Genomic DNA, 22,245 nt, shown 5'->3' with positions numbered 1-22,245 from the left:
CGGCATTCTGATTAATTTTGCGTTTGTGGAATATAGTTAAGCAGCAAAATGCACGCCTTTTTAGCCATCTCTGCGGGCGGCCATTTTATCTTCTGTCGACTGAAAATGAAATCACAACTGCTCACAACGACCAATCACGGCTGACCTGTTGTCTGAATCTGAGCCATGATTGGTCGTTGTGAGCAGTTGTGATGTCATTTTCAGTCGACAGAAGACAAAATGGCCGCCCCCGGAGATGGATAAAAATGAGTGGATTAAGATTTATTCCACAAATGCAAGTCTTTTATTCACCCCCGACCATGTAGAATGCAAATTCACTGTAGTAACCATGAGCAATCAAGTGTAATTAAGTATTTTTGTTCTCAAGTACTGCCCCTAAATAGAAAATACACTCAGAAAAATCTGTATATATATATATATATACATATATATATATATATAGACTAAACTAATCAAGAAACGGATTATATCTATTTAATTTGAAGTCCTGCATTTGTTGATGATCCTGGTAGTACACGCCCGTTTTCATACGTCACCATCGAGGAGCTACAGGGCTTCTGCAGAGGATACATCAGACGTGCCTCGATTTAAGATAGCCGATGGAAGCTCCTCGATGCTCTGTCCTTGCTCCTTGATGTGCGCTTAAGAAAATTGAGACGTTCCTTAACCCATTAAAGCCTGAAGCCCCTCATGAGACATCGCTCTAAAACCTACGGTCGTCTTTGGAGTCACCCTTGAAAACCTGACATTTTCGCTACCTACAAAATAATTAATATCTCAGCCCCTGTAGCAGATAGAAACATAATTCCAAATTTGAGAGCTTAGATATGTGGCTTTCACACAGGCCCGAGTTTATTAATCTTTACTGTTTCAGTCAAAGACGCAACTGATTTATTATTTTTAATTGATAAAAATCGAGTGGTAATCAACATGCTGTGTTCTCTTACAAAGACGTTGAAATCGTCATTGTCTACGAACATATATCTTAACCATACATCAGGTTTGGATGGTTTCACGGCTTTAAAGTCCGCAAGCGCGTCGTCTATATCACTGCCGTGACTTATGGCAGAGCTCCCGCAATCGATTGTGCCGCCATTACTCCTCGAAAAAATTCCGTATATCCTCCGACAACTCCATACACCGTCACATGTATATTCTGATGCATTTCATTGGCTAAGAGACTGAGAATTGGATTAAAATTTAAAAAAAAAAGACATTTACGCTCTCCCGGCTTTAAAGGGAGAAACACGCAACAGCACTCCCGGCTTTAGTGGAGAAAAGCGGTTATGCGCTCCCGTCCTTAATGGGTTAATATGGCAGTGTGAGAACAATTTCCGAGTCTCGTACAGTGCTTGGAAGAGCGAGGAACGTTGCAATTAAGAGACATGAGATGAGCGCTTTGTTTGGAGCACACTAATGAAATACACTGTTGCATCCTCACTGCTATGTGATGAGAATGAGTTTCTCTGAATTGCATTGAAAGCAATTACACTTTCTGTATTTCAAAATCAAATCAACATCCTATGGGGGGGAGTAAATTCAAATTCATCCATTAAATTGAACTGAATTCTAAAATTCTGAATTTTGCACAGCCCAGGTTAGGCACCGCTGCACCAGCAATGCCGCTTACTCACCATAGCGAGAAGTGAAGCCACTGGCGGCCAACTTATGTTGCCACTCATGAAGTGCACCTAACTCAAATACACTGATTTCTCCGTGGTATTTTCATGTTATTTTCTGTCTCTACAGAAAAATGCCCCAGTGTGTGGCATATGGTTGTACCAATAAGTCTGGGAGAAGTGCTACATAAGACATATTTGATTCTATTTATATCCATTTATTTACTTTATTTGACAGGGACAATGTAGTCAAACATAGTTATAAATTGGCAGCTGATGTGATGCAAGCATGTAGAGTCTGAGCTTTGAAAATGATGTTATTGTGGATCCAAAGAAAATCATTATATCATAGATTAGCGTTGCTAACTGTCCCGTAAAATATGAAATTAGATGTTGTTACGTCCCATACTGGTTCAGTGCAGGATGCAATTTGTTCTATTATTTCATTCATTATAAATCTGACAATAAAGAGCAAAACACAACACAGGAAATATTCAGGCCAGCAAAATTGTCATGGCGGGATACGCAGGAGCCCTGCTCCGGTCTTGTGTGTACCTGGCTGCTGCTTGCCTGAAGTGGAGATGCACAGCGCTGCTGCTCACGGCAGGTTAAAAAATATATATATATCTATGTCCAGTGTAACCATTCCTCCACCACTTCCGTGAAAAACGTTTGCAAAAATACAGACGTGACAAGGAAGAGAGACAGCCTTGATTAGACAACGTGAGTGGAGATGATTATAAAGGTAAATGTAAAGTGTATTGGTGAGTGTTTTCAATCGCTCGTGGTGGGCTGTTGGACATCAGACAGCATGCATACGGAGAGCATGGTCAAATTCATTTTTTTCCCGCAAATTGATTCTTCCAATGGTCCGTCCCTACTTTGTCTGTAATGTTTACGCAATTTTAGCCAATTTAAAGCAGTGAAAATAGCAAATACACAAAGAAAAACACAGGTTCATGGCCGCTCTTGAACGCGACTTATGTTTGAGTGTTGCGAAGGTGCGGCGATACAATGAAAATTGTTGTACTAGGTCACATTTTTTTTCTTCAATATCATATCATTCATATCAAGTAGAGGAAAAATATGGTATAGCGTAGTTCAGAGAGGAAAATTATGGAACAACTCCAAACAAACCAAAAATACCCTTATAAAAACACAACACCAGTCGTGCTTTGCTGGATCACCTCTGGCCGTCTTATATAACAGTTTACTGTCTTTGAGGCATTGGCTTAACCAGTGACAAATAGTTATTCTTCACCAATCTGTCTCCAACTTCCTCTGATTGTTGTTACCAGTTCAGCTTTGCAGGTTGGAACCTTGTCATCAACCATTTTCTTGAATTTCCATCACATGTTTTCAAGTGGATTAACATCAGGGCTATTTTCTGTCCAGGACAGTGACATGATATTGCTTTCTTGAAGGAAAGATTTTACACTTTTTTGCTCTATTGGCAGATTGCATTCTAATCTCGAAAACTGTGTCATTGCAAAACTGCCTTCCAATCAATGGAATCAGAAAAGCGTCAAAAATCTCTAAACTTGTGCATTTATTGAAGATGTAATGACTGCCACCTACTCTGTGTCTATGAACGACACCTAACAAAAGCACCATCACCTTTCCCAATGTTGATTCACGATTCATCACTGAATATCACTTTCAGCCAGTCATCCACAGTCCATGATTGCTTATCTTTGATCCTACTTTAGCTCAGTTTTTTTCTGTTTAGGTGTAGAGGATGGCCTTCATTTGGCTTTTCTATATGTGCTGTTTGTGCTCGTTTAAAATCTTAATCTGTCTTTAAAAATCCCAATGATTCAGTTTTTTTCTGTTTAGGTGTAGAGGATGGCCTTCATTTGGCTTTTCTATATGTGCTGTTTGTGCTCGTTTAAAAGCTTAATCTGTCTTTAAAAATCTCAATGATTCTTCATAGAATCATATAGTGATACATAACTTTATTCAGTACTACTAGTACCATACAGATCACTAACCTCTGTGGGGGACAGCAAATCCTTCCACATGTGAATGAGTTTACAGAACATGCTGAAAGGTCCACATTTAGAAATCTTCCTTAGTCGTCCAATTACTGATAACTCCGAGTAGGTTATCCCCATGTCAGCCTGTAACGACATGAATGGTTAGAGAAAACTAGAAGACTTACTCAGCTGTTCATCAAACTCTTGCTACCACATACAATCAAGTAGTAAGTGTACAAACCCCAATTCCAATGAAATTGGGATATTGAGTAAAACGTAAGTAAAAACAGATTACAATTATTTGCAAACCCTTTTCATTCTATATTAAACTGATTAAACTGTTCAAGCTGATCAACATTATTTTGGGGGGGACATGTTCACTCATTCAGAATTTGATGCCTGCAACACGTTAAAAAAAAAGCTGAGAAAGGGCAAGTTTACCACTTAGGTACAACAAGAGTTACTTTTAAAATCAAGTAACCAGTAATAATCAAACAATCAGTTAAGTAAAAAAGTTACTTTAAAATTCAAGTAAACAGTACAGCAAATTTAGTTATTTTCAAATCAAGTAAACGGTAATTGTTGTCTGGTTGTTCCTTGATGTATCTTGATGTATCAGTTGCTATACAGTTGCTATGGTCCTTTTATGCTTTGTTCTTTATTATGTCATATAGGCCTGAAGTCTTACAGTTTATAAGCTTGAGTTACTCAGTGACACGTCAGTACATTCAACATTCTTCGAGTGAGGATGCAAGCTTTCTTCCAGTCTGAATTCCTGCAGTCCTGCTCTCTATAGATGGTTGCATTTAGATTGATAAAGGCGTTTACTTTTCAACTCCCATGTCACGTCTGCTATTGGGTCCAATTCCCGCTCAGCACGTGACAGAACGTACTGACCCAGCAGACACAATCCGTCGAGCCGCAGATGTCACGACCTGCTCCTAACCATCCCTCTATCTCCAATCAGGTAATTGTCTCACCGGCTGCTGCTTCACCTTTTCACTGGGAACCTCTCGTGTTGCTCCTCCTTGATGGGTCGCCCAGGCCGTCGCAAGCCCCGGTCTGCATGCTACCGCCCTCAGACCACTCCCACACCATTTGTGTAAGCGCTGTCTTTTCTTCCACGTCTTTCTCACCTGTGCCATCTAATTGTCCTAGTTTTTCACGTTACCCTTTTATTTTACCACCCGATGCTTTGTTTTTAGACTCAGATTTTTCTGATTGTGAAGATGGCCACGATTTGGTTAACCTCCTTGGCACCATCAGGCTCCAACCCTGCTCCAGGATCGCAAGTCATGTGGCCACCCTCCCAACTGCGCTCCGGCGGTGCAAGCCCTGCGGCCACCCTGCGGCCGCCCATCGACCGTGCGCCAGCAGCGCAAGCCCTGCGGCCGCCCTCTGACCGTGCTGCGGCGACGTAAGCCCTGCTGCCGCTCTCCAACTCTTGTTTTGGCAGCGCAAGCCATAAAGCTGCCCTCCAGCCATGCTCTGACGACGCAATCCCTGTTGCCGCTCTTTGACCTGGCTATGGAAGCGCAAGTTGCCAAGGGTGCAAAACAAGCCAGGCCCAGCCCTGATCATAGGAGGTCTACAAGCTGTACTTTGTCTGGTCCCTCACCTAGATTCCTTTTGCCATGTGTGAGCCTGCCGGGGGTATAAAGCCCCAGTCGACTAAGCTACTAGGATCAGTGGGACACACAAACCCCTCTACCAGGATAGGGTGACTGCTCAGGGAGGCGTGTATAACAGTAAAAGCACAAATAATAAGCAAAAGGTTGTCAGCTAAAAAGGTTTAGATCATTGAGAGGAAGATAGACAAGTTTTATTATTGAGAACAGTTTCTAATTTCATACCTCATCTGTCTGAGACACCTGTCCATCAGTCAGAGGCTCTAGTTCAGCTGTGGGTGGAGCAGCAAGGATGCTGTAATGACATTAAATGACTAAGAAACTGAAATATTGATACTCTAAATCAGGGAAGGGCTACTCCAGTCCTCGAAGGGCACTACTCTGCATGTTTTAGATGTTTCACTCATCTAACACTCCTGATTCAAGTGATCAGGATCGTTATCAGGCTTCAGCAGAGCTTGCTGATGAGTTGATCATTTGAATCAGGTGTGTTGGAAGAGGGGAAGATCTGAAATATGCAGGATAGTGGCCCTTGAGGACTGGAGTTGCAATCCCTGCTCTAATTGAATGACATTGTGGGGAATAAGATATTATGAAACATTAACGCTAGATGTTTAAGCTACTTTAAATATTTTTTTAAAATGTATTGAATATTGGTTTTGTTACATTCCATAATAAGTCAGAGTAGAAGCAGAAAATATAACTTGTACTTCATTGTTGTTTATGATTTATCTCCTTATACCATTTAAGTTGTTAAAAAGAACCATTTTGTTATAGTTATGAACAGTATGGTGTTTTTTTTGTATATGTTGTTTATTTCTTCTGAGCACAGGTGTGTCTCTTTGTGTTGTACTGTCAAGAGGTGCTGCACATGGTCAGAGTACCAGTTTTGGCCCATGTATGGATCTCAAGTACTCTTGTAATGTAAACACACCCGTGTTGATTGATTGATTGATACAACTGTAATTTTGCATATTGAATACGATCTGTGGAGCCACAAACTACTGGGGTGAATAGAGACAGACCATGAATCCACTTTAACCTACTGTAATTACCCAACAGTGGAATGTAGTTAGTTCCATGTAAAGTACTCAGCTCAGTTTACTACCAATTTAAGTATATCAGAAAACCTCACCTTCTCAGAGCTGTGAGCTGGAATTGATCCACACAGTACTGTAGGAAGCCCTTCAGGTCATTTTTGCTAATCCCTCCAATTGGGTTAATGTCAGCACTGGAGCAGTCATACTTTGTAAAATAACCTGTCAGACTGAGAAAAAAAATTGTCAGGGAGAGACTTAAGTAGGCCAGTAAATATAGCTCAGAAACTCACCAGCACATAAACTATTTTGGTAGATAATGGGTTAGCAATACTAGTCATTGGGGTGACATACAACTTATTCAACGAAATGACTTCATCAGTATTCTCTTGTAATAGTGTGTGTAATGTGATGTGAAGTACTAAGTTCTCACACTACTCGGTTGTGTAATTGGCTAGTTGAAACATTTCTCAACACTTATTAAGCTAAGGCACATATTTCAGATGGGGAAAAAAATGTAGATGTAGATTTTTTTTTTTTGATTGAATGAGGAAGAAACCCAAGTACATGGGAAAAACCAAGACCACACAGCAAGAAGGTTCCCTGGTTTGATTCAAGCTTGGACTATTCTTAACTGACGTTAGGGACTTTCTGTGTGGAGTTTGCATGTCTCGCCATTCATTGATAATTTTTTCGTCGGTGCTCTGGTTTCCACTACAACTAAAAATAATTAAGGTCAATTTCCAGCCAGCTGTATGGCACAGGGTGCTGACACAAGATCTGCTGATGCAGAGGCGCTGAAAGCGGATTAAGGTGATGACTCTATGGGCCCTTAAATGATAAGGAACTTAAAACATTTTGCAACATGGAAATGGTGTGGCCCAGAGTTATCTTTTCAAAATCCTGGCTCAATTCGGTTGTTCCGAGCTCCTCCTCAGGGATGGATTAAATGCAGAGAGAAAATACTATTTTTCAGAGAATATATGTAATATTGCAGCATAATCAGTCATTACCTCTCATCTACATTGGCTGAGCCAAGCACCAGTAAGCCACCTGGTTTTCCTCGACTCCACAGACTCAGTTGGGCTAACAAGTAAGCCAGGACCATCCTTACCCTTGCCTACAAACACATTGCATGTGCACAAACATTTTTTGTGAAGGTCCTCACGAATAAGTGAGTTACACCGAATTATATCTGCTGGTAGAACACTTAATGCAGTGTGTGTAAATGACAAACCTGTACATTCTGCAGCGCCAAGTTTTCCCTGTGGCTTCCTCCGTTGGCACGAAATTGAGGCCACCTCCCAGTAACCATTGAAAAGATACCCAGGATGCCTTTAACCGCCATGTCTATATTAACATTCATATGCGTGCTGAAAAAAAGAATGAATCCTTAAACACTTAATTTCTTAATTATAATAGAAACAATTGTATATTCATCATAATAATCATCATTCTCTTCTGCTCATCCGATGTCGGGTCGCAGGGGCAGCAGATTAAGCTGGGAAGCCCAGACTTCCCTCTCCTCTCCTTCATCCAACTCAGCCTGTGGGATACCAAGATGTTACCAAGACTGCCGGGAGACATAGTCTCTCCAGTGTGTCCTTGGTCGTCATTGGGGCCTCCTCCTATTGGGACATGCCCAGATCACCTTACTGGGAGGAGTCCTGGTGGCAGCCGTACAAGACAGTCGAGCTACCTCAGCTGGCTCCTCTCAATGTAGAGGTACAGCGGCTCAACTCTGAGCCCCTCCCAGATGATGGAGCTTCTAACCTTATTTCAAATGGAGCGCCTGGACACCCAGTGAAGGAAACTCATTTCAGCCGCTTGTATCTGAGATCTCAGTCTTTCTGTTCGTGACCACAGGTGAGGGGAGGAACATAGAGTGACCGGTAAATCGAGACCTTCGCCTTACGGCTCAGCTTCCGACACACTGCATCACTAAAGACGCTGCACCTATCTGCCTGTCGTTCTCCCATTCCATCCTGCCCTCACTCGTGAACAAGACCCCAAGATACTTTTAACTCCTTCACTCGGGGCAGGTTCTCATTCCCGACCGCAATAGAGCACTCCACTCTTTTCTTACTGAGGACTGTGGTCTCAGATTTAGAGGTGATGATTTTCACCCGAACTGCTTCAACTGGGACCCACTCCAGTAAGAGTTGGAGAACGCGGCATGAAGAAGCCAGCAGTGCCACATCATCTGCAAAAATTAGAGATGAAATACTGCGGCCACCAAACAGGACACCCTCAACGCCTCGGCTGCGCCTATAAATTGTGTCCATTAAGGTTATGAACAGAATCTGTGACAAAGCGCAACCTTGGCGGAGTCAAACCCTCACTGAAATCAAATCTGACTTAGTGCCAGCAATGCGGACCAAACTCTGACACTGGTTGTACAGCCCCTACTAGGGCATCCGATACCACATACTCCCAGAGCACCCTCCACAAAATTCACAATCAAACGCCTTCTCCAAGTCCGCAAAAAAAATCACATGTAGATTGGTTGACCCTGCCGAGGATGTAGAGGTGGTCCAATGTAACACGGCCAGGATGAAAACCACACTGCTCCTCCTGAATCTGAGCTTCAATTTCCTGATGGACCCTCCTTTCCAGCACCCGTGAATAGACCTTACCAGTGAGACTGAGGAGTGTGATCCACCGATAATGGAACACACAAGTCCCCCTTCTTAAAAAGGGGAACCACTACCTCGGTCTGACACTGTCCTCGATGTCCATGCGACGTTGCAGAGTCATGTCAACAAGCACAGCCTCACAACATCCAGAACCATTAGGAACTCTGGTCGGATCTCATACAGTCTTGCCACCAAGAAGTTTATTAACCATCTCGGTGACCTCAAACGCAGAGATAAGAGTCAAGGTCAGCTGCACCCTATCCCCGCTATACACAATGGTGACATTGCACTGCTTCCCCCTACTGAGAGGTCGGATGGTCAATCAGAATTTCTTCTAAGATGTCTGGAAGGTCCATAGCCTCACAAAAATTCCTCCCACACCCGTGTTTGTGCCTTTGTGACCACGAAGGCTGCATTCTGCGTGGCCAGCCAGTGCCCATCAGCTGCCCCCAGTGTCCCACAGGCCAAAAAGGTCAGATAGGACCCCTTCTTCAGCTTGACAGCATCCCTCACTGCTGGCATCCACCAACAAGTTTGGGGGTTGCTGCCACAACAGGCACCAACCACCTTACGGCCACAGCGCTGATCAGCTGCCTCAACCAGTCCACTCGGAGGACACGGGTGTTCTGCCTCTTCAGAAGGCAAGTCGCACACAGTTTTTCTGCCATGCTTCACTTAAATACTGTAAGTTAAAGTACACAAAAAAAACTTTTTTTGTATTTTGGACTTTGTATACCTCCCAATCTGACTGGCCAACTCTTTGGCACGGTTACAAGTGTCCGCTGATGAGTTTTCACTGCCCATGTAGCAAGTAGTAAAGATGTGATGACAGAGCTCCCTTGGCTGCTTAGGAAAGTAGGTTTCATCCCCAACTATTCTGCGAACATCTTCCAGTACCTGGTTATCTAAGAGAATGGAGAGATCAAAGGAAAGCATTGCTTTATTCTCTGTCAAACACAGTACAGTGTACAGTGCTACAACTATCTGCTAATGTATACAAATACCTAAATTGTTTATCAATGAATTAAGCAATGAACTATTGCGACTGAGATGTTTGTCTCTGCATGACTGAACACTTTACAAAGGGTACTCCGAACTCTAATGTACAGTTTTATTTGTAGGCTTCTAAGGTCTCAAAATGAAATCTTGGTGTCAGTTACATACTGGGTGTAGTGCAATCCGCTACCAGTCAAACGTGGAAACACTGGTATGCCTGTCTTTTTAATGTGTGACTCTTTATTTTTTTGTATGTGTTTGTTTTTATTTGAAGTGGACCTTGAATATGGAATAACAATTGACTTGAATTGAACTGAATAGAAAATCTACTCACCACCATTTTTTATAGCCTGGCAGACCAGCACACACATAGAGTAGACAATACAGGCAACTGAGGAACTATCAACACCTCCACTCAAAGGCAACAGAAAGCCTGCCTAAGAGGTAGAATAAAATCATCATATATAAGTTAAGTATCACACAGTTGAATTGCTTGTTGAAAAATCAGAATAAGATTTCAATTAATGCAACACGATATGTTTTACTTGGGTTTTCAATCTCACCTGTCCACTCCTTCTTAGGTAGTCCCATAGCCAGCAGGCTGGCCCGAGGCTGAAAAAACACAAGAACCATGGAGAAGCGTTTCCCTGAACAGCTGCACATATCACATGCAAGTACAAAAAATGTTGTGTACCTGATTTCTTCCTCTGGTGTATGCAAGTGCCATGTTATCGGTTGGTACGTGGGGAGGCAAACATCATCATTACTGGATAGAGAAAAGTCTACTTTGATCCTATGGCATGGTTTGGACTCACTTCCCTGGACCAGAGAAGTACAAAAAACAACAATATTATCACAATAGTGAAAGTGTCGTTTGTCTGCCATAAAAAGCGTAAAATTTGACGGACTTAAATTACGTAGGTAAAACACATGTTCGCAAAGTTTTGGCCATTATCAACGGCGGTCTGTCTTCTGGTGTAGTTTCCCAACGTTTTAAACATGCTGTGGCCCAACCCCTGCTCAAGAAACGTGGCCTTGATCAAAGTGTGCTGTCTAATTTTTAACCCATTTTCAAGATCCCTTAAAAAAAAAAAAAAAAAAAATCAGGAGAACTAGTGCAAACTCAGTTGAAATTTTTCTTGGATGAACATAACGCCATGGAGGTTTTTCAGTCAAGTTTTAAAATGATGCATAGCACAGAGTCAGTCCTGTTACAAGTTTTTAAAGACATCCTTGACTGTGTGTCTTGTTTTATTTTATCTGACTGCAGTGTTCGGTATGGTGGACCACAGTCTTCTGTTGGCTCATTTACAGCACCAGGCGGGCATTAGTGGTAATGCTCTGGGGTGGTTTAGATCCTACTTGGCAGACAGCTCTTTTTGTGTTAGCCTTGATTGCTCTTCGTCCCACTCTAACCATTTGTCGTATGGTGTTCCACAGGTTTCTATTTTTGGGACCCTGCTGTTATCATTGTATTTGCCGCCTCTGGATTCCACCTTAAGAAAACATGGAATTTCCTTCCACTGTTATGAGGATGACAGTTATATGTCCCCATATATGCGGAAGTATCACCATCTGATAAGAATGAAAGACGAAGAGGACTTAAAAACACCTGAAGACAGCAGTTTGATGTCGAAACTAGTAGAGGTAAATAAAATTGAAAAAAAAAACGAATTTCTTTAAAAAAAAGAAAAAACTAATTATTAGCACTATGACCCAATGAGCAAAAAAGACGCATCTCATTCACTTTTATCCTGTTTGGAGGAAATCAAGGCCTGAATGGAACTGCATTTCTTGAATTTCTATGAAAAGAAAAACATAAGTCGTGGTGTTATGGGTCCTTGTGGCCCTTCAACACCTCACCCTGTTGACCTGGGCCCCCTGGAGTCTTATCTATAGCCAACAGTCTCGAACTTTGATTCTAAATTGGACAATGGTTTTAAATTGGACCGGTTACATTGGTCCTGTTGTCAAATCCAGCTTTTGTCATTTTTGGCAGCTGGCTAACTGTTTCAAGGTGCTGTTGAGAAAGGCGTAAAGCTTTACACCTCTCCTTTCTCAACAGCACCTTGAAACAGTAATCCATGACTGTGTTACATAATGGCTGGATTACTGTAACGCACTTAATTTTGGAGTGAACTCAAGTGTCTCCAGTTGGTCCAAAATGCTGCTGCTTTCCTCCTCACTGGTGCTCATAGAAAGGAGAACATAACTCCTATTCTTCACTGTCTTTTTAGAGTTTTTACAGCTCACCTTAAGATACTTTTATTTGTTTTCAAATCTTTGAATCATCTCACCCCACCTTATCTTTATGAGCTCGCCCACCCTTACGCACGTACCCGGTGCCTCAGGTCAACAGACCAGACGCTAGTGGAGGTACAGAGGACTAATCATCCCCAAAAGCAATACACAATGATGTTTGGCGCAAGTGTGTCAAGTAGTGCTGCCACAAACGTCTATTTTTCCAGGCGACTAATCACCAACAGTAGTCGTGATTAGTCGACTAATCGGATCATATGTAAATGGCGGCATAATCCCACCAAGCTCTTATTTGACCATTGGTATCTTACAGCTAGAATTCTTTGAGGTATATACAAAAGAATAATTAAGACAATTAAGATGAAAGTACATTCAACTTGTATTAAACTTTGCAGCTTGTACCAGCATTCCTGACATATTTATAAATGATGGAGTACACGCTAGTTGAAATTGAAGGCGATACGGTGGCCTTCATTTTTTTAGCTGTCAATGTTTAGTGCATTTTAAAATGGAACCAAAAACTATACTACCTATAAATACAAAAAAATAAATACTTGTAAACATATTTCACTTTTCTTGGGCACTAAGCCTTTTTTTTAAAGTGAAAGTGAAATCATATGAGTAAACTTAGGGAAAAGCACTGTGCTAAATAAAACTAAACACTTGTATTGGTTTTTAATTTAGTTTTTTATTTAACCTTAATCCAAAACGTGTTGTTTTACTTCTCTAATATGCATAATTTGATCTACACATGGCGGCACGGTGGACAACTGGTTAGCATGTCCGCCTCACAGTTCAGAGGTCGTGGGTTCGATCCCAGCCCCAGCCTCCCTGTGTGGAGTTTGCATGTTCTCCCCGTGCCTGCGTGTTTTCTCCGTGTACTCCGGTTTCCTCCCACATTCCAAAAAAACATGCTCGGTAGGTTAATTGGATACTCTAAATTGCCCCTAGGTGTGATTGTGAGTGCGGATATTTGTTTGTCTCTGTGTGCCCTGTGTTTGTCTGGCAACCAATTCAGGGTGTCCCCCGCCTACTGCCCAAAGACAGCTGGGATAGACTCCAGCATGTCCGCGACCCTTGTGAGGATAAGCGGTATAGATAATGGATGGATGGATGATTTACACATTCAAAATGTGGTATGCACCTGGAATGGAAAAAACAACTTTAAAGATTAGGAGTTTATCACTCTAAATTAGTATATTCTAAGAACCTAGGTACGGTGCCTTGAAAAAGTATTCACCCCTCTTGGCCTTTTACCTAATATATTACAACCTCTAATTTAACTGATATTTAAATCAGAATTTTATTTGATGGATCTGCCCAAAATAGTATACGTTTTGAAGTGAAATGAGAAATATATATGGAAAAAAAGAAATTTAAAAAAAGAAAAACTGAAAATTGCCATGTGCATATGTATTGACCCCTTTGTTATGAAGCCCCTGAAATGCTCTGGTTCAACCAACTACCTTCAGAAGTCACGTAAATGGTGAAACAAAGTCCACTCGTGTGCAATCTTAAGTGTCACATGATCTGTCAGTATATATACACCTCTTCTGAAAGGCCCCAGAGGCTGCAACACCTAATGAAGAGGCACCGCTAACCAAACGCCACTATGGAGACCAAAGAACTCCCCAAACAAGTCAAAGACAAAGTTGTTGAGAAGTACAAGTCTGGGTTGGGTTATAAAAAATATCTAAATCTTTGATGATCCCCAGGAGCACCATCAAAGCCATCATCATCAAATGCAAACAACATGGCACCGTAAAAAAACCTGCCAAGAGAAGGCCGCCCCCCAAAACTCACAGACCAGGCAAGGAGGGCATTAATCGGAGAGGCAGCCCAGAGACCAAAGGTAACCCCGGAGGAGCTGCAAAGTTCCACAGCACAGGCTGGAGTATCTGTCTATAGGGCCACAATCAGCTGTACCGTCCACAGACATGGGCTTGATGGAAGGGTGGCCAAAAGAAAGCCTTTACTTTCATCTGAAAATAAGAAGGCACGTTTTGACTTTGCTCATAGGCACATGGGAGACTCTCAAAATGTATGCAGGAAGGTGCTCTGGTCAGATGAGACTAAAATTGAACTTTTTGGCCCTAAGGAAAATGCTATGTCAGGTGCATACCCAGCACATCTCATCACCTCAAGAACACCATCTCCACAGTGAAACATGGTGGTGGCAGCATCATGCTGTTGGGATTTTTTTCAGCAGCGGGGACTGGGAAAGTGGACCGAGTCAAGGCAATGATGGATGGTGCTAAATACAGGGATATTCTTGAGCAAAACCTGTATCAGTCTGTCACTGTTTTGACACTAGGATCGAGGTTCACCTTCCAGCAGGACAATGATCCCAAGCATACTGCTAAAGCGACAATTGAGTGGCTTAAGGAGAAACATATAAATGTTCTGGACTGCCCTAGTCAATGTCCAGACCTCAATCAAATTCAGAATCTGTGGTCAGACTTAAATAATGCTGTTCGCCAGTGAAAATCATCAAACCTGAAGGAGCTGGAGCAGTTTTCCCTTGAAGAATGGGCAAAAATCCCAGTGGCAAGATGCGGTAAATACATACAGAATTCTCAAAAATGACTTGCAGCTGTGATTGCCGCAAAAGGTGGCTCTACAAAGTATTGACATGGGGGGGGTGAATACGTATGCACAATGATGTTTTCTGTGATTTTGTCCTATTTGTTGTTTGCTTCACAATAAAGATATATCACGTCTTCAAAGTTGTGGGCATGTTCTGTAAATTAAATGATGCAAACCCTCAAACAATCCATTTTAATTCCAGGCTGTGAGGCAACAAAACACAAAAAATGTCAAGGGGGGTGAATACTTTTACAAGGCACTGTATGTTGTGTCTTTTATTGTTAGATGTTGCCGTTAAGGGTTTGTAGAAAATAGGTCATGTTGTGTTAACTTGAGTGCTGCAATGTCCGAGTTTTTGAATGCAACACTTCATGCATGGTCACAGTGGCCGAGAGGCAGCACTTGTCCTCTTACTGTATGTCAGCTGCGGGTATACAAAAACGGTGTTTTGTGTTTTAATAAAAGTGAGTTCGCTTACTAATGCCTGCATAATCCGTAGTAGACGTTACAATATATTAGCGTACCACAACAGAACATGCGTGTGTCTTTCCATCAGACATGGCACACGGTAGCCTGTGTGTGCTAACTCCAGCTAGCTTCCAGAACAACTGTCCCATTGTGAGAAATGAAATCGGACATCAGCCACAACGTGCTTCCTTTTTATATTCTTGTTTATCACTGTCATGCTGATATGAAAGAACGATGACGGAAGGGTGCCCAGGTCGCAGACGGAGGATAGAGGATGCACCGGCAAAATAGGGTAAAGTGCCCATCTCTGGTTGCTGTCCTGTGAGACACACTTATATCCATTTTTTACTTTTTTTTTTTTAATTTTTATTTTTTAGGTGAATGTGTTTTCCATTTTACACAATGTGAAAACTTGACTAAAAAAGACAAAATTGGACACAGGTTTTTCATAGGACAGCGATATGTTACATGTATTACATTCATGCCTATGGTGAAGTTGTGACCACAAGTTTAGTCTTGGAGTAGTCCAGTTTTGAAAAGTTGCTCACCATCTGCAGCTGACATGACTCTCCTCTATAGCAGCGCACATCCTCTAGGTCCAAAGTGGCTGATATCACCTCCTAAAAAAAAGGAAAAGTATCACATTTGACATAAATTGCCATTCTCTATATATAACATTTGCAGTAACGTTTAGTTTTTCCAAGGGAAAGTTGAAAGAAAAAGTATGTCAGCTTTTTGGAATTGCCAAGTTTTCTTCATAAATTAATCATAAAATGTTACCTGATCTTCATTTGAGTCTTAACCATAGACAAAAACAGGTTTACTGTTAACTTGGAACCAAAACCACACAAATAATTGTGCTTTCATATTTTTACTGGACACAACTGTTTCCAGTTCACATCACAGTGCGGGGTGGGAGAAATTGCTACATGTGATTCTTGGTGAACTTGTTTACCTTATTTTAGCGGCAATAACCTTAATCAAATGTTTCCTGTAGGTGCAATTAATACTAATAATAATAATAATAATAATAATAGTGTTTTGAGAATATAAGACAGTTATATACATTCACAGAAAAAATAGTAGTGCTAAAAGGTTGGTATTAAACGTTTCAGAGTTTATTTCAACCCCCAAAGTGTATTTTTAACACTGTCTGATTAAAATGGAGGTCAGTGTTGGAGTTATTTGACATAGTTGATTTATTTTGTGTTCAGCCAACTCTGCAGAGAGTTAATCAAAGTAAGTTCCACCCACTTAATAATAATAATAATAATAATAATAATAATAATAATAATAATGTATTGCATTATCGGTAAAAATATCATAGCAGTAAAAATGTTTTTTTATATTATTGGTGAAATTATTACATTATTGGGTGCTACACTCCATTGACTCCAGCTGCTTCTTTTGGTTGGTTAATTGAAGACACTATTATCAATAGTGAATGTGAGCATGAAGGAGTAAGAGTAGCGTTGAGATCAGATCCCACCCTAAAAATCGTGTCATGTGTCATCTTCCAAGCCGCTTATCCTGTACAGGGTCGCGGGGAGGTGCTGGAGCCTATCCCAGCTGACAATGGGTGAAAGACAGACTAGACCCAAAACTGGCCGTCAGCCAGGCGCAGGGCACACACACAGACAGTCACTGAGCGGGAACGGATCCCACGCTGCGTGCACACAACTCAGGCGTGTGTACCACTACACCATCAGTGACCCCCCCAAAAATAACATTAACTCTTAATTTCCAGACTTACCACCTCAGTTAAGGAAAACTGTGCTCCATGTGCCACAATTTCCCCATTTATGACCACCATGGCACAGCCATCATAATACAGTCGGTCTCCATCACATCCCCTCTGGTTTGCGTACAGGTAGATACCTCCACTCTGTAAGTGCGCATAAAAAAATACACAGACCGTAGTAGAGTTACAATCATAAGACCGATGCAAACTTGTCAAGACTAGATTGATTTTAAATACAGTTCAGCTTTTATTTCCTTTTATGCAAATACCTAGGTATTTACATCTGGATAGTAAATAACATAGTATACAGCATTATTTGTAATGAAATATTTTTAGGTGAGCAAAAGCACTGAAACCCCAAAAATCAATCATTGTAGCTGAAATCAGCCTTTTTTCTGAGAGAGTGTCATGCAAACGAGCTACTGCTCACCCAGACCCCTCGACTGCAGAGTGAGCTCAAGCCACAGGTCTTAAACCTCCAATTACCTTTGAGGAAATGTAACCCTATTTAATTTTTAGGTGCAAAAATAGTCATCAGTTTTTTGCTTCATATTTCATTTATTTTGGTTTAATTTTCCAAATTTAATGTCCTGTATACATCATATGCATCAGTTATTTGACATCAGTTTGACCGCGGCAGTTTTAGTTGTATAAAACATCATATAAAAGCTTTTCCGGTAGTTTGCTGAAGGATTTCTCTTGGTCCACCGTGTGCTCTCTTTCTGCTCTATATAAACAGAAAATGATAGAAGATGATTTATGTCACGGCGGTCGACTGGTTAGTACGTCCGCCTCACAGTTCAGAGGTCGTGGGTTTGATCCCGGCTCCGGCCTCCCTGTGTGGAGTTTGCATGTTCTCCCCGTGCCTGCGTGGGTTTTCTCCAGGTACTGCGGTTTCCTCCCACATTCCAAAAACATGCATGGTAAGTTGATTGGACTCTCTAAATTGCCCCTAGGTGTGATTGTGAGTGCGGATGTTTGTCTCTGTGTGCCCTGCGATTGGCTGGCAACCAATTCAGGGTGTCCCCCGCCTACTGCCCGAAGACAGCTGGGATAGGCTCCAGCACGCCCCGCGACCCATGTGAGGATAAGCGGTATAGATAATGGATGGATGGATGGATTTATGTCACTGAGTCATTGCCACATCTCTTATGGAATATGGTTATGAAGCATCCTTGTCGAGTGAGAAAGAGACTCTCATGCTCCTTACATTGTGTCTCAACCACCAGAACACACAAGCTTCCAAAAATGTAAATATATTATTACCATTTCACCACGTCAACAACAAGGTACACTTAGTGCTGCCAATGTCATCAAAATGGCTCCAGGCACTACCCGATATGGTGTCATATCATATCAAAGACATCAAATCCGCATTTAAGCTCCCCATGAAAGCAAAAGCACATACTTGAAATGACATACAGTGCAACCTCGAGCTGTAAATGACACTTTTTACAAAATGTTCAAGTTACGGACAATTTTTAGAAGAAAAGCTGCCTCTAGTTTCGTACATGTTTCAGTATGCAAACAGTCTTAGCATGGATGAGCTGACGGAGCAGTGCTGTGCTTCTTGCGCTATTTCACCATCATTGGCTCTATGCGTAATTCACCGCGATAGTTGTGCTGTGTTTTTTTTTTTTTTACTCTTAATTAGACCTCAGAATGACTTACTGTTGGCTGTAAATGCCTCCCAAATAACACATAAAACTCTTTCTGGTCCGAGGCAGCGATAGGACGCTTACAACACAAACTTCTTCCTATCACAATTTTAACAATGGCTATCTCGATTTTTGATTAACGTGGCAATCAGGTTTGACAGTATGTATATGTACAGTATGTATTGTATTGGAGTGTCTCTTAAATTGAAAAAAAGAAAAAAGAAAATGACATAAAAATCACTTGCTCACATAATGCTTCTTCCAATCACAATTCTAAAAGTGTCCGCGTATATATCTGATTTACGTGGCAAAAACATTTACACTGTATGCATGGTATGTCCAGTATTTCTTTTAATGGAGAGTGTCTTAAGTTGAGAAAACAGCAACAACAACAACAGGTTATTAGGATATTAAGAGCATTCCTTGTACTGTAATTAGGCTTGTCAAAAATATAGATACTTCGGTACTTACTCGATACTAAACATTTCGAACGGATACAAAACTAGCTTGCTGCGGCATCGATATTACCGATACCAAACCACTGACTTCAATACCAACAGCGCTTTGCCAACGTCTGCTCCTAATGGTCTGCTGCTCCCGCACACACTGCCGAAGCCTGCCCCGTGTGCCCCTCCCTCCCTGCTCTGCCGAGTGCAGACTGCTCGTCGACTCCCTAGTTAGCCGCGCGCATGAGCTACAAACAAAGTACGACCGATTAAAAAAAAAAGTGTGCGCCCCGGGCTCCTGCAGCCGAAGCTGTGTCGCAATAGCACGGAAGCTCGCCCCCACTCGAGCTGCCGTGGTCCTTTCGGTCAGCCCCTCCGCTCACTTCGTACCGGCTGGCAAGCGCGGGCCGCGGCGTCGGCTTCTCTGAGTGTGCGTCCGGCCGTTCCCACGGATCTCCCCAGCAGCTGCCGCGGTGGGAGCAGTTGCCTATCGCTGGGTCGCTGATCCTGCTCGGGCCAGCCCGGCTGGCTCATTCGGCCGATGCCGAGCCATAGAATGACGCGTTGCGGCTCATTACCCAAAGTCAGAGTCTAAATTCAAACGATGCCCAAGGCTACCTGCTACTGTTCTGGATAGCCAATAACCGAAAGTATTTTAATTGATTTTATTTTATTTTTTCATTATTATCCATCCATCCATTATCTCCCGCTTATCCGAAGTCGGGTCGCGGAGGCAGCAGCTTCAGCGGGGATGCCCAGACTTCCCTCGCCCCAACAACATCTTCCAGCTCTTCCGGAAGGATCCCAAGGCATTCCCAGGCAAGCCGGGAGATATAGTCTCTCCAGCGTGTTCTGGGTCGTCCTCCTGCCGGTGGGACATGCCCGGAACACCTCACCAGGGAGGCGTCCAGGAGGCATCCAAATCAGATGTCCGAGCCACCTCAACTGGCTCCTCTCAACGCGGAGGAGCAGCGGCTCGACTCTGAGTCCCTCCCAGATGGCAGAACTTCTCACCCTATCTCTAAGGGAGAGCCCGGACACCCTGCGAAGGAAACCCATTTCGGCCGCTTGTATCCGAGATCTTGTTCTTTCGGTCATGACCCACAGCTCATGACCATAGGTGAGAGTAGGAACGTAGATCGACCGGTAAATTGAGAGCTTCGCCTTTCGGCTGAGCTCCTTCTTCACCACGACAGACCGATACAGGGTCCGCATCACAGCAAACGCTACACCGATCCGCCTGTCGATCTCCCGTTCCATCTTACCCTCACTTGTGAACAAGACCCCAAGATACTTGAACTCCTCCACTTGGGGCAGAATCCCATCCCTGAAACGGAGAGGGCACGCCACCCTTTTCCGACTGAGGACCATGGTCTCAGATTTGGAGGTGCTGGTTTTCATTCTGACCGTTTCACACTCGGCTGCGCACCGCTCCAGCGAGAGTTGGAGATCGCGGCTTGAAGAAGCCAACAGTATCACATCATCTGCAAAAAGCAGGGATGCAAGACTGAGGCCACCAAACCGGACCCCCTCGACACCTTGGCTGCGCCTATAAATTCTGTCCATAAAAGTTATGAACAGAATCAGAGACAAAGGGCAGCCTTGGCGGAGTCCAACCCTCACTGGAAACGAATCCGACTTACTGCCGGCAATGCGGACCAAACTCTGACATCGGTGGTTACAGGGACCGGACAGCCCTTATCAGGGGGCTCGGTACCCCGTACTCCCGAAGCACCCGCCACAGAACTCCCCGAGGGACACGGTCGAACGCCTTCTCCAAGTCCACAAAACACATGTAGACTGGTTGGGCGAACTCCCATGCACCCTCGAGGACCCTGCCAGGGTGTAGAGCTGGTCCACTGTTCCACGGCCGGGACGAAAACCACATTGCTCCACCTGAATCCGAGATTCGACCTTCCGATGGACCCTCCTCTCCAGCACCCCTGAATAGACCTTGCCGGGGAGGCTGAGGAGTGTGATCCCTCTGTAATTGGAGCACACCCTCCGGTCCCCCTTCTTAAAAAGGGGGACCACCACCCCGGTTTGCCAATCCAGACTGTCCCCGATGTCCACGCGATGTTGTAGAGACGTGTCAACCATGACATCCCTTCAACAACCAGAGCCTTTATGAACTCCGGGCGGATCTCATCCACCCCCAGGGCTTTGCCACCGAGGACCTTTTTGACTACCTCGGTTACTTCAACTCCAGAGATAGGAGAGCCCACCTCAGAGTCTACAGGCTCTGCATCCTCTGTGGAATTGAGGTGGTCTTCGAAGTATTCTCCCCACCGACCCACAACATCCCGAGTTGAGGTCAGCAGCACCCCATCTCCACTATAAACAGTGTTAATGGTGCACTGCTTCCCTCTCCTGAGGCGTCGGATGGTGGACCAGAATTTCCTCTAAGCCGTCCGGAAGTCATTTTCCATGGCCTCCCCGAACTCCTCAGTTTTTGCCTCAGCAACTGCCAGAGCTGCATTCCGCTTGGCCAGCCGTTACTTGTCAGCTGCCTCCAGGGTCCCACAGCCCAAAAAGGCCCAATAGGACTCCTTCTTCAGCTGGACAGCATCCCTTACCAGCGGGTTCGAGGATTGCCGCCACGACAGGCACCGACCACCTTGCAGCCACAGCTCCGATCGGCCGCCTCAACAATGGAGGCACGAAACATGGTCCACTCGGACTCGATGTCCCCCGCCTCCCCTGGGACGTGGGAAAAGTTCTGCCGGAGGTGGGAGTTGAAGCTCCTTCTGACAGGGGATTCTGCCAGACATTCCCAGCAAACCCTCACAATACGTTTGGGTCTGCCAGGTCGGACCGGCATCTTCCCCCACCATCGGAGCCAACTCACCACCAGATAGGTGATCAGTCGACAGATCCGGCCCTCTATTCACCCGAGTGTCCAAAACATGCGGCCGCAAGTCCGATGATACGACTACAACACGATACTTTTTTATTATTACCCTCCGCAGGGTGTACGGGCTCTCTTAGAGATAAGGCGACAAGCTCGGCCAACCGGGAGGGACTTCGAGTTTATGGCAATAGATTGATGACAATTACGTCAGCATAATGTCAAATACCGCGTACAAAAATGTGTTTCGCGTGTATGCAATGTGAAATACCGCGTACAGAAGCATGTTTTGTGCATTCAAGAATGTGTTTCGTGCAGACAAAACCGTCCACATGCACACACAAGAT

The 22,245-nt window shown here is 43.5% G+C and overlaps 1 protein-coding gene and 2 long non-coding RNA genes across 9 annotated transcripts in view; 2 read left to right on the top strand and 1 right to left on the bottom strand.

The window, feature by feature from the left end:
* Positions 1 to 22,245, bottom strand: part of nadsyn1 (NAD synthetase 1) — a 48,490-nt gene that overhangs the window by 2,506 nt on the left and 23,739 nt on the right. For 6 of the 7 annotated variants that reach the window (XM_086025691.1, XM_086025696.1, XM_086025692.1 and 3 more), the window contains 11 exons: positions 16,959 to 17,090; positions 15,754 to 15,825; positions 10,587 to 10,711; positions 10,456 to 10,504; positions 10,227 to 10,329; positions 9,633 to 9,801; positions 7,498 to 7,633; positions 7,274 to 7,380; positions 6,359 to 6,490; positions 5,449 to 5,518; positions 3,611 to 3,739 (listed from right to left, as the gene is read on the bottom strand). In XM_086025691.1, the coding sequence (XP_085881817.1) occupies positions 3,611 to 3,739; positions 5,449 to 5,518; positions 6,359 to 6,490; positions 7,274 to 7,380; positions 7,498 to 7,633; positions 9,633 to 9,801; positions 10,227 to 10,329; positions 10,456 to 10,504; positions 10,587 to 10,711; positions 15,754 to 15,825; positions 16,959 to 17,090 (1,224 nt within the window). The remainder of the gene's footprint in view (positions 1 to 3,610; positions 3,740 to 5,448; positions 5,519 to 6,358; positions 6,491 to 7,273; positions 7,381 to 7,497; positions 7,634 to 9,632; positions 9,802 to 10,226; positions 10,330 to 10,455; positions 10,505 to 10,586; positions 10,712 to 15,753; positions 15,826 to 16,958; positions 17,091 to 22,245) is intronic. The other variant, XR_015086137.1, reaches the window with a different exon arrangement.
* LOC147150610 (uncharacterized) lies at positions 4,299 to 6,003 on the top strand. The gene is made up of 2 exons (XR_015086138.1): positions 4,299 to 4,697; positions 4,801 to 6,003. It is a non-coding gene; the product is annotated as an uncharacterized LOC147150610 (long non-coding RNA).
* On the top strand, positions 10,465 to 14,780 carry LOC147150609 (uncharacterized). The gene is made up of 3 exons (XR_015086141.1): positions 10,465 to 10,562; positions 11,333 to 11,539; positions 13,867 to 14,780. It is a non-coding gene; the product is annotated as an uncharacterized LOC147150609 (long non-coding RNA).

Source organism: Filicampus tigris, chromosome 3 (genome assembly GCF_054856515.1).
Source record: "Filicampus tigris isolate MCC_2025a chromosome 3, RoL_Ftig_1.0, whole genome shotgun sequence".
Classification (NCBI taxonomy): domain Eukaryota; kingdom Metazoa; phylum Chordata; class Actinopteri; order Syngnathiformes; family Syngnathidae; genus Filicampus; species Filicampus tigris.
Note: the sequence above shows the minus strand (reverse complement) of the source record. Positions and strands in the feature narration are given on the sequence as shown.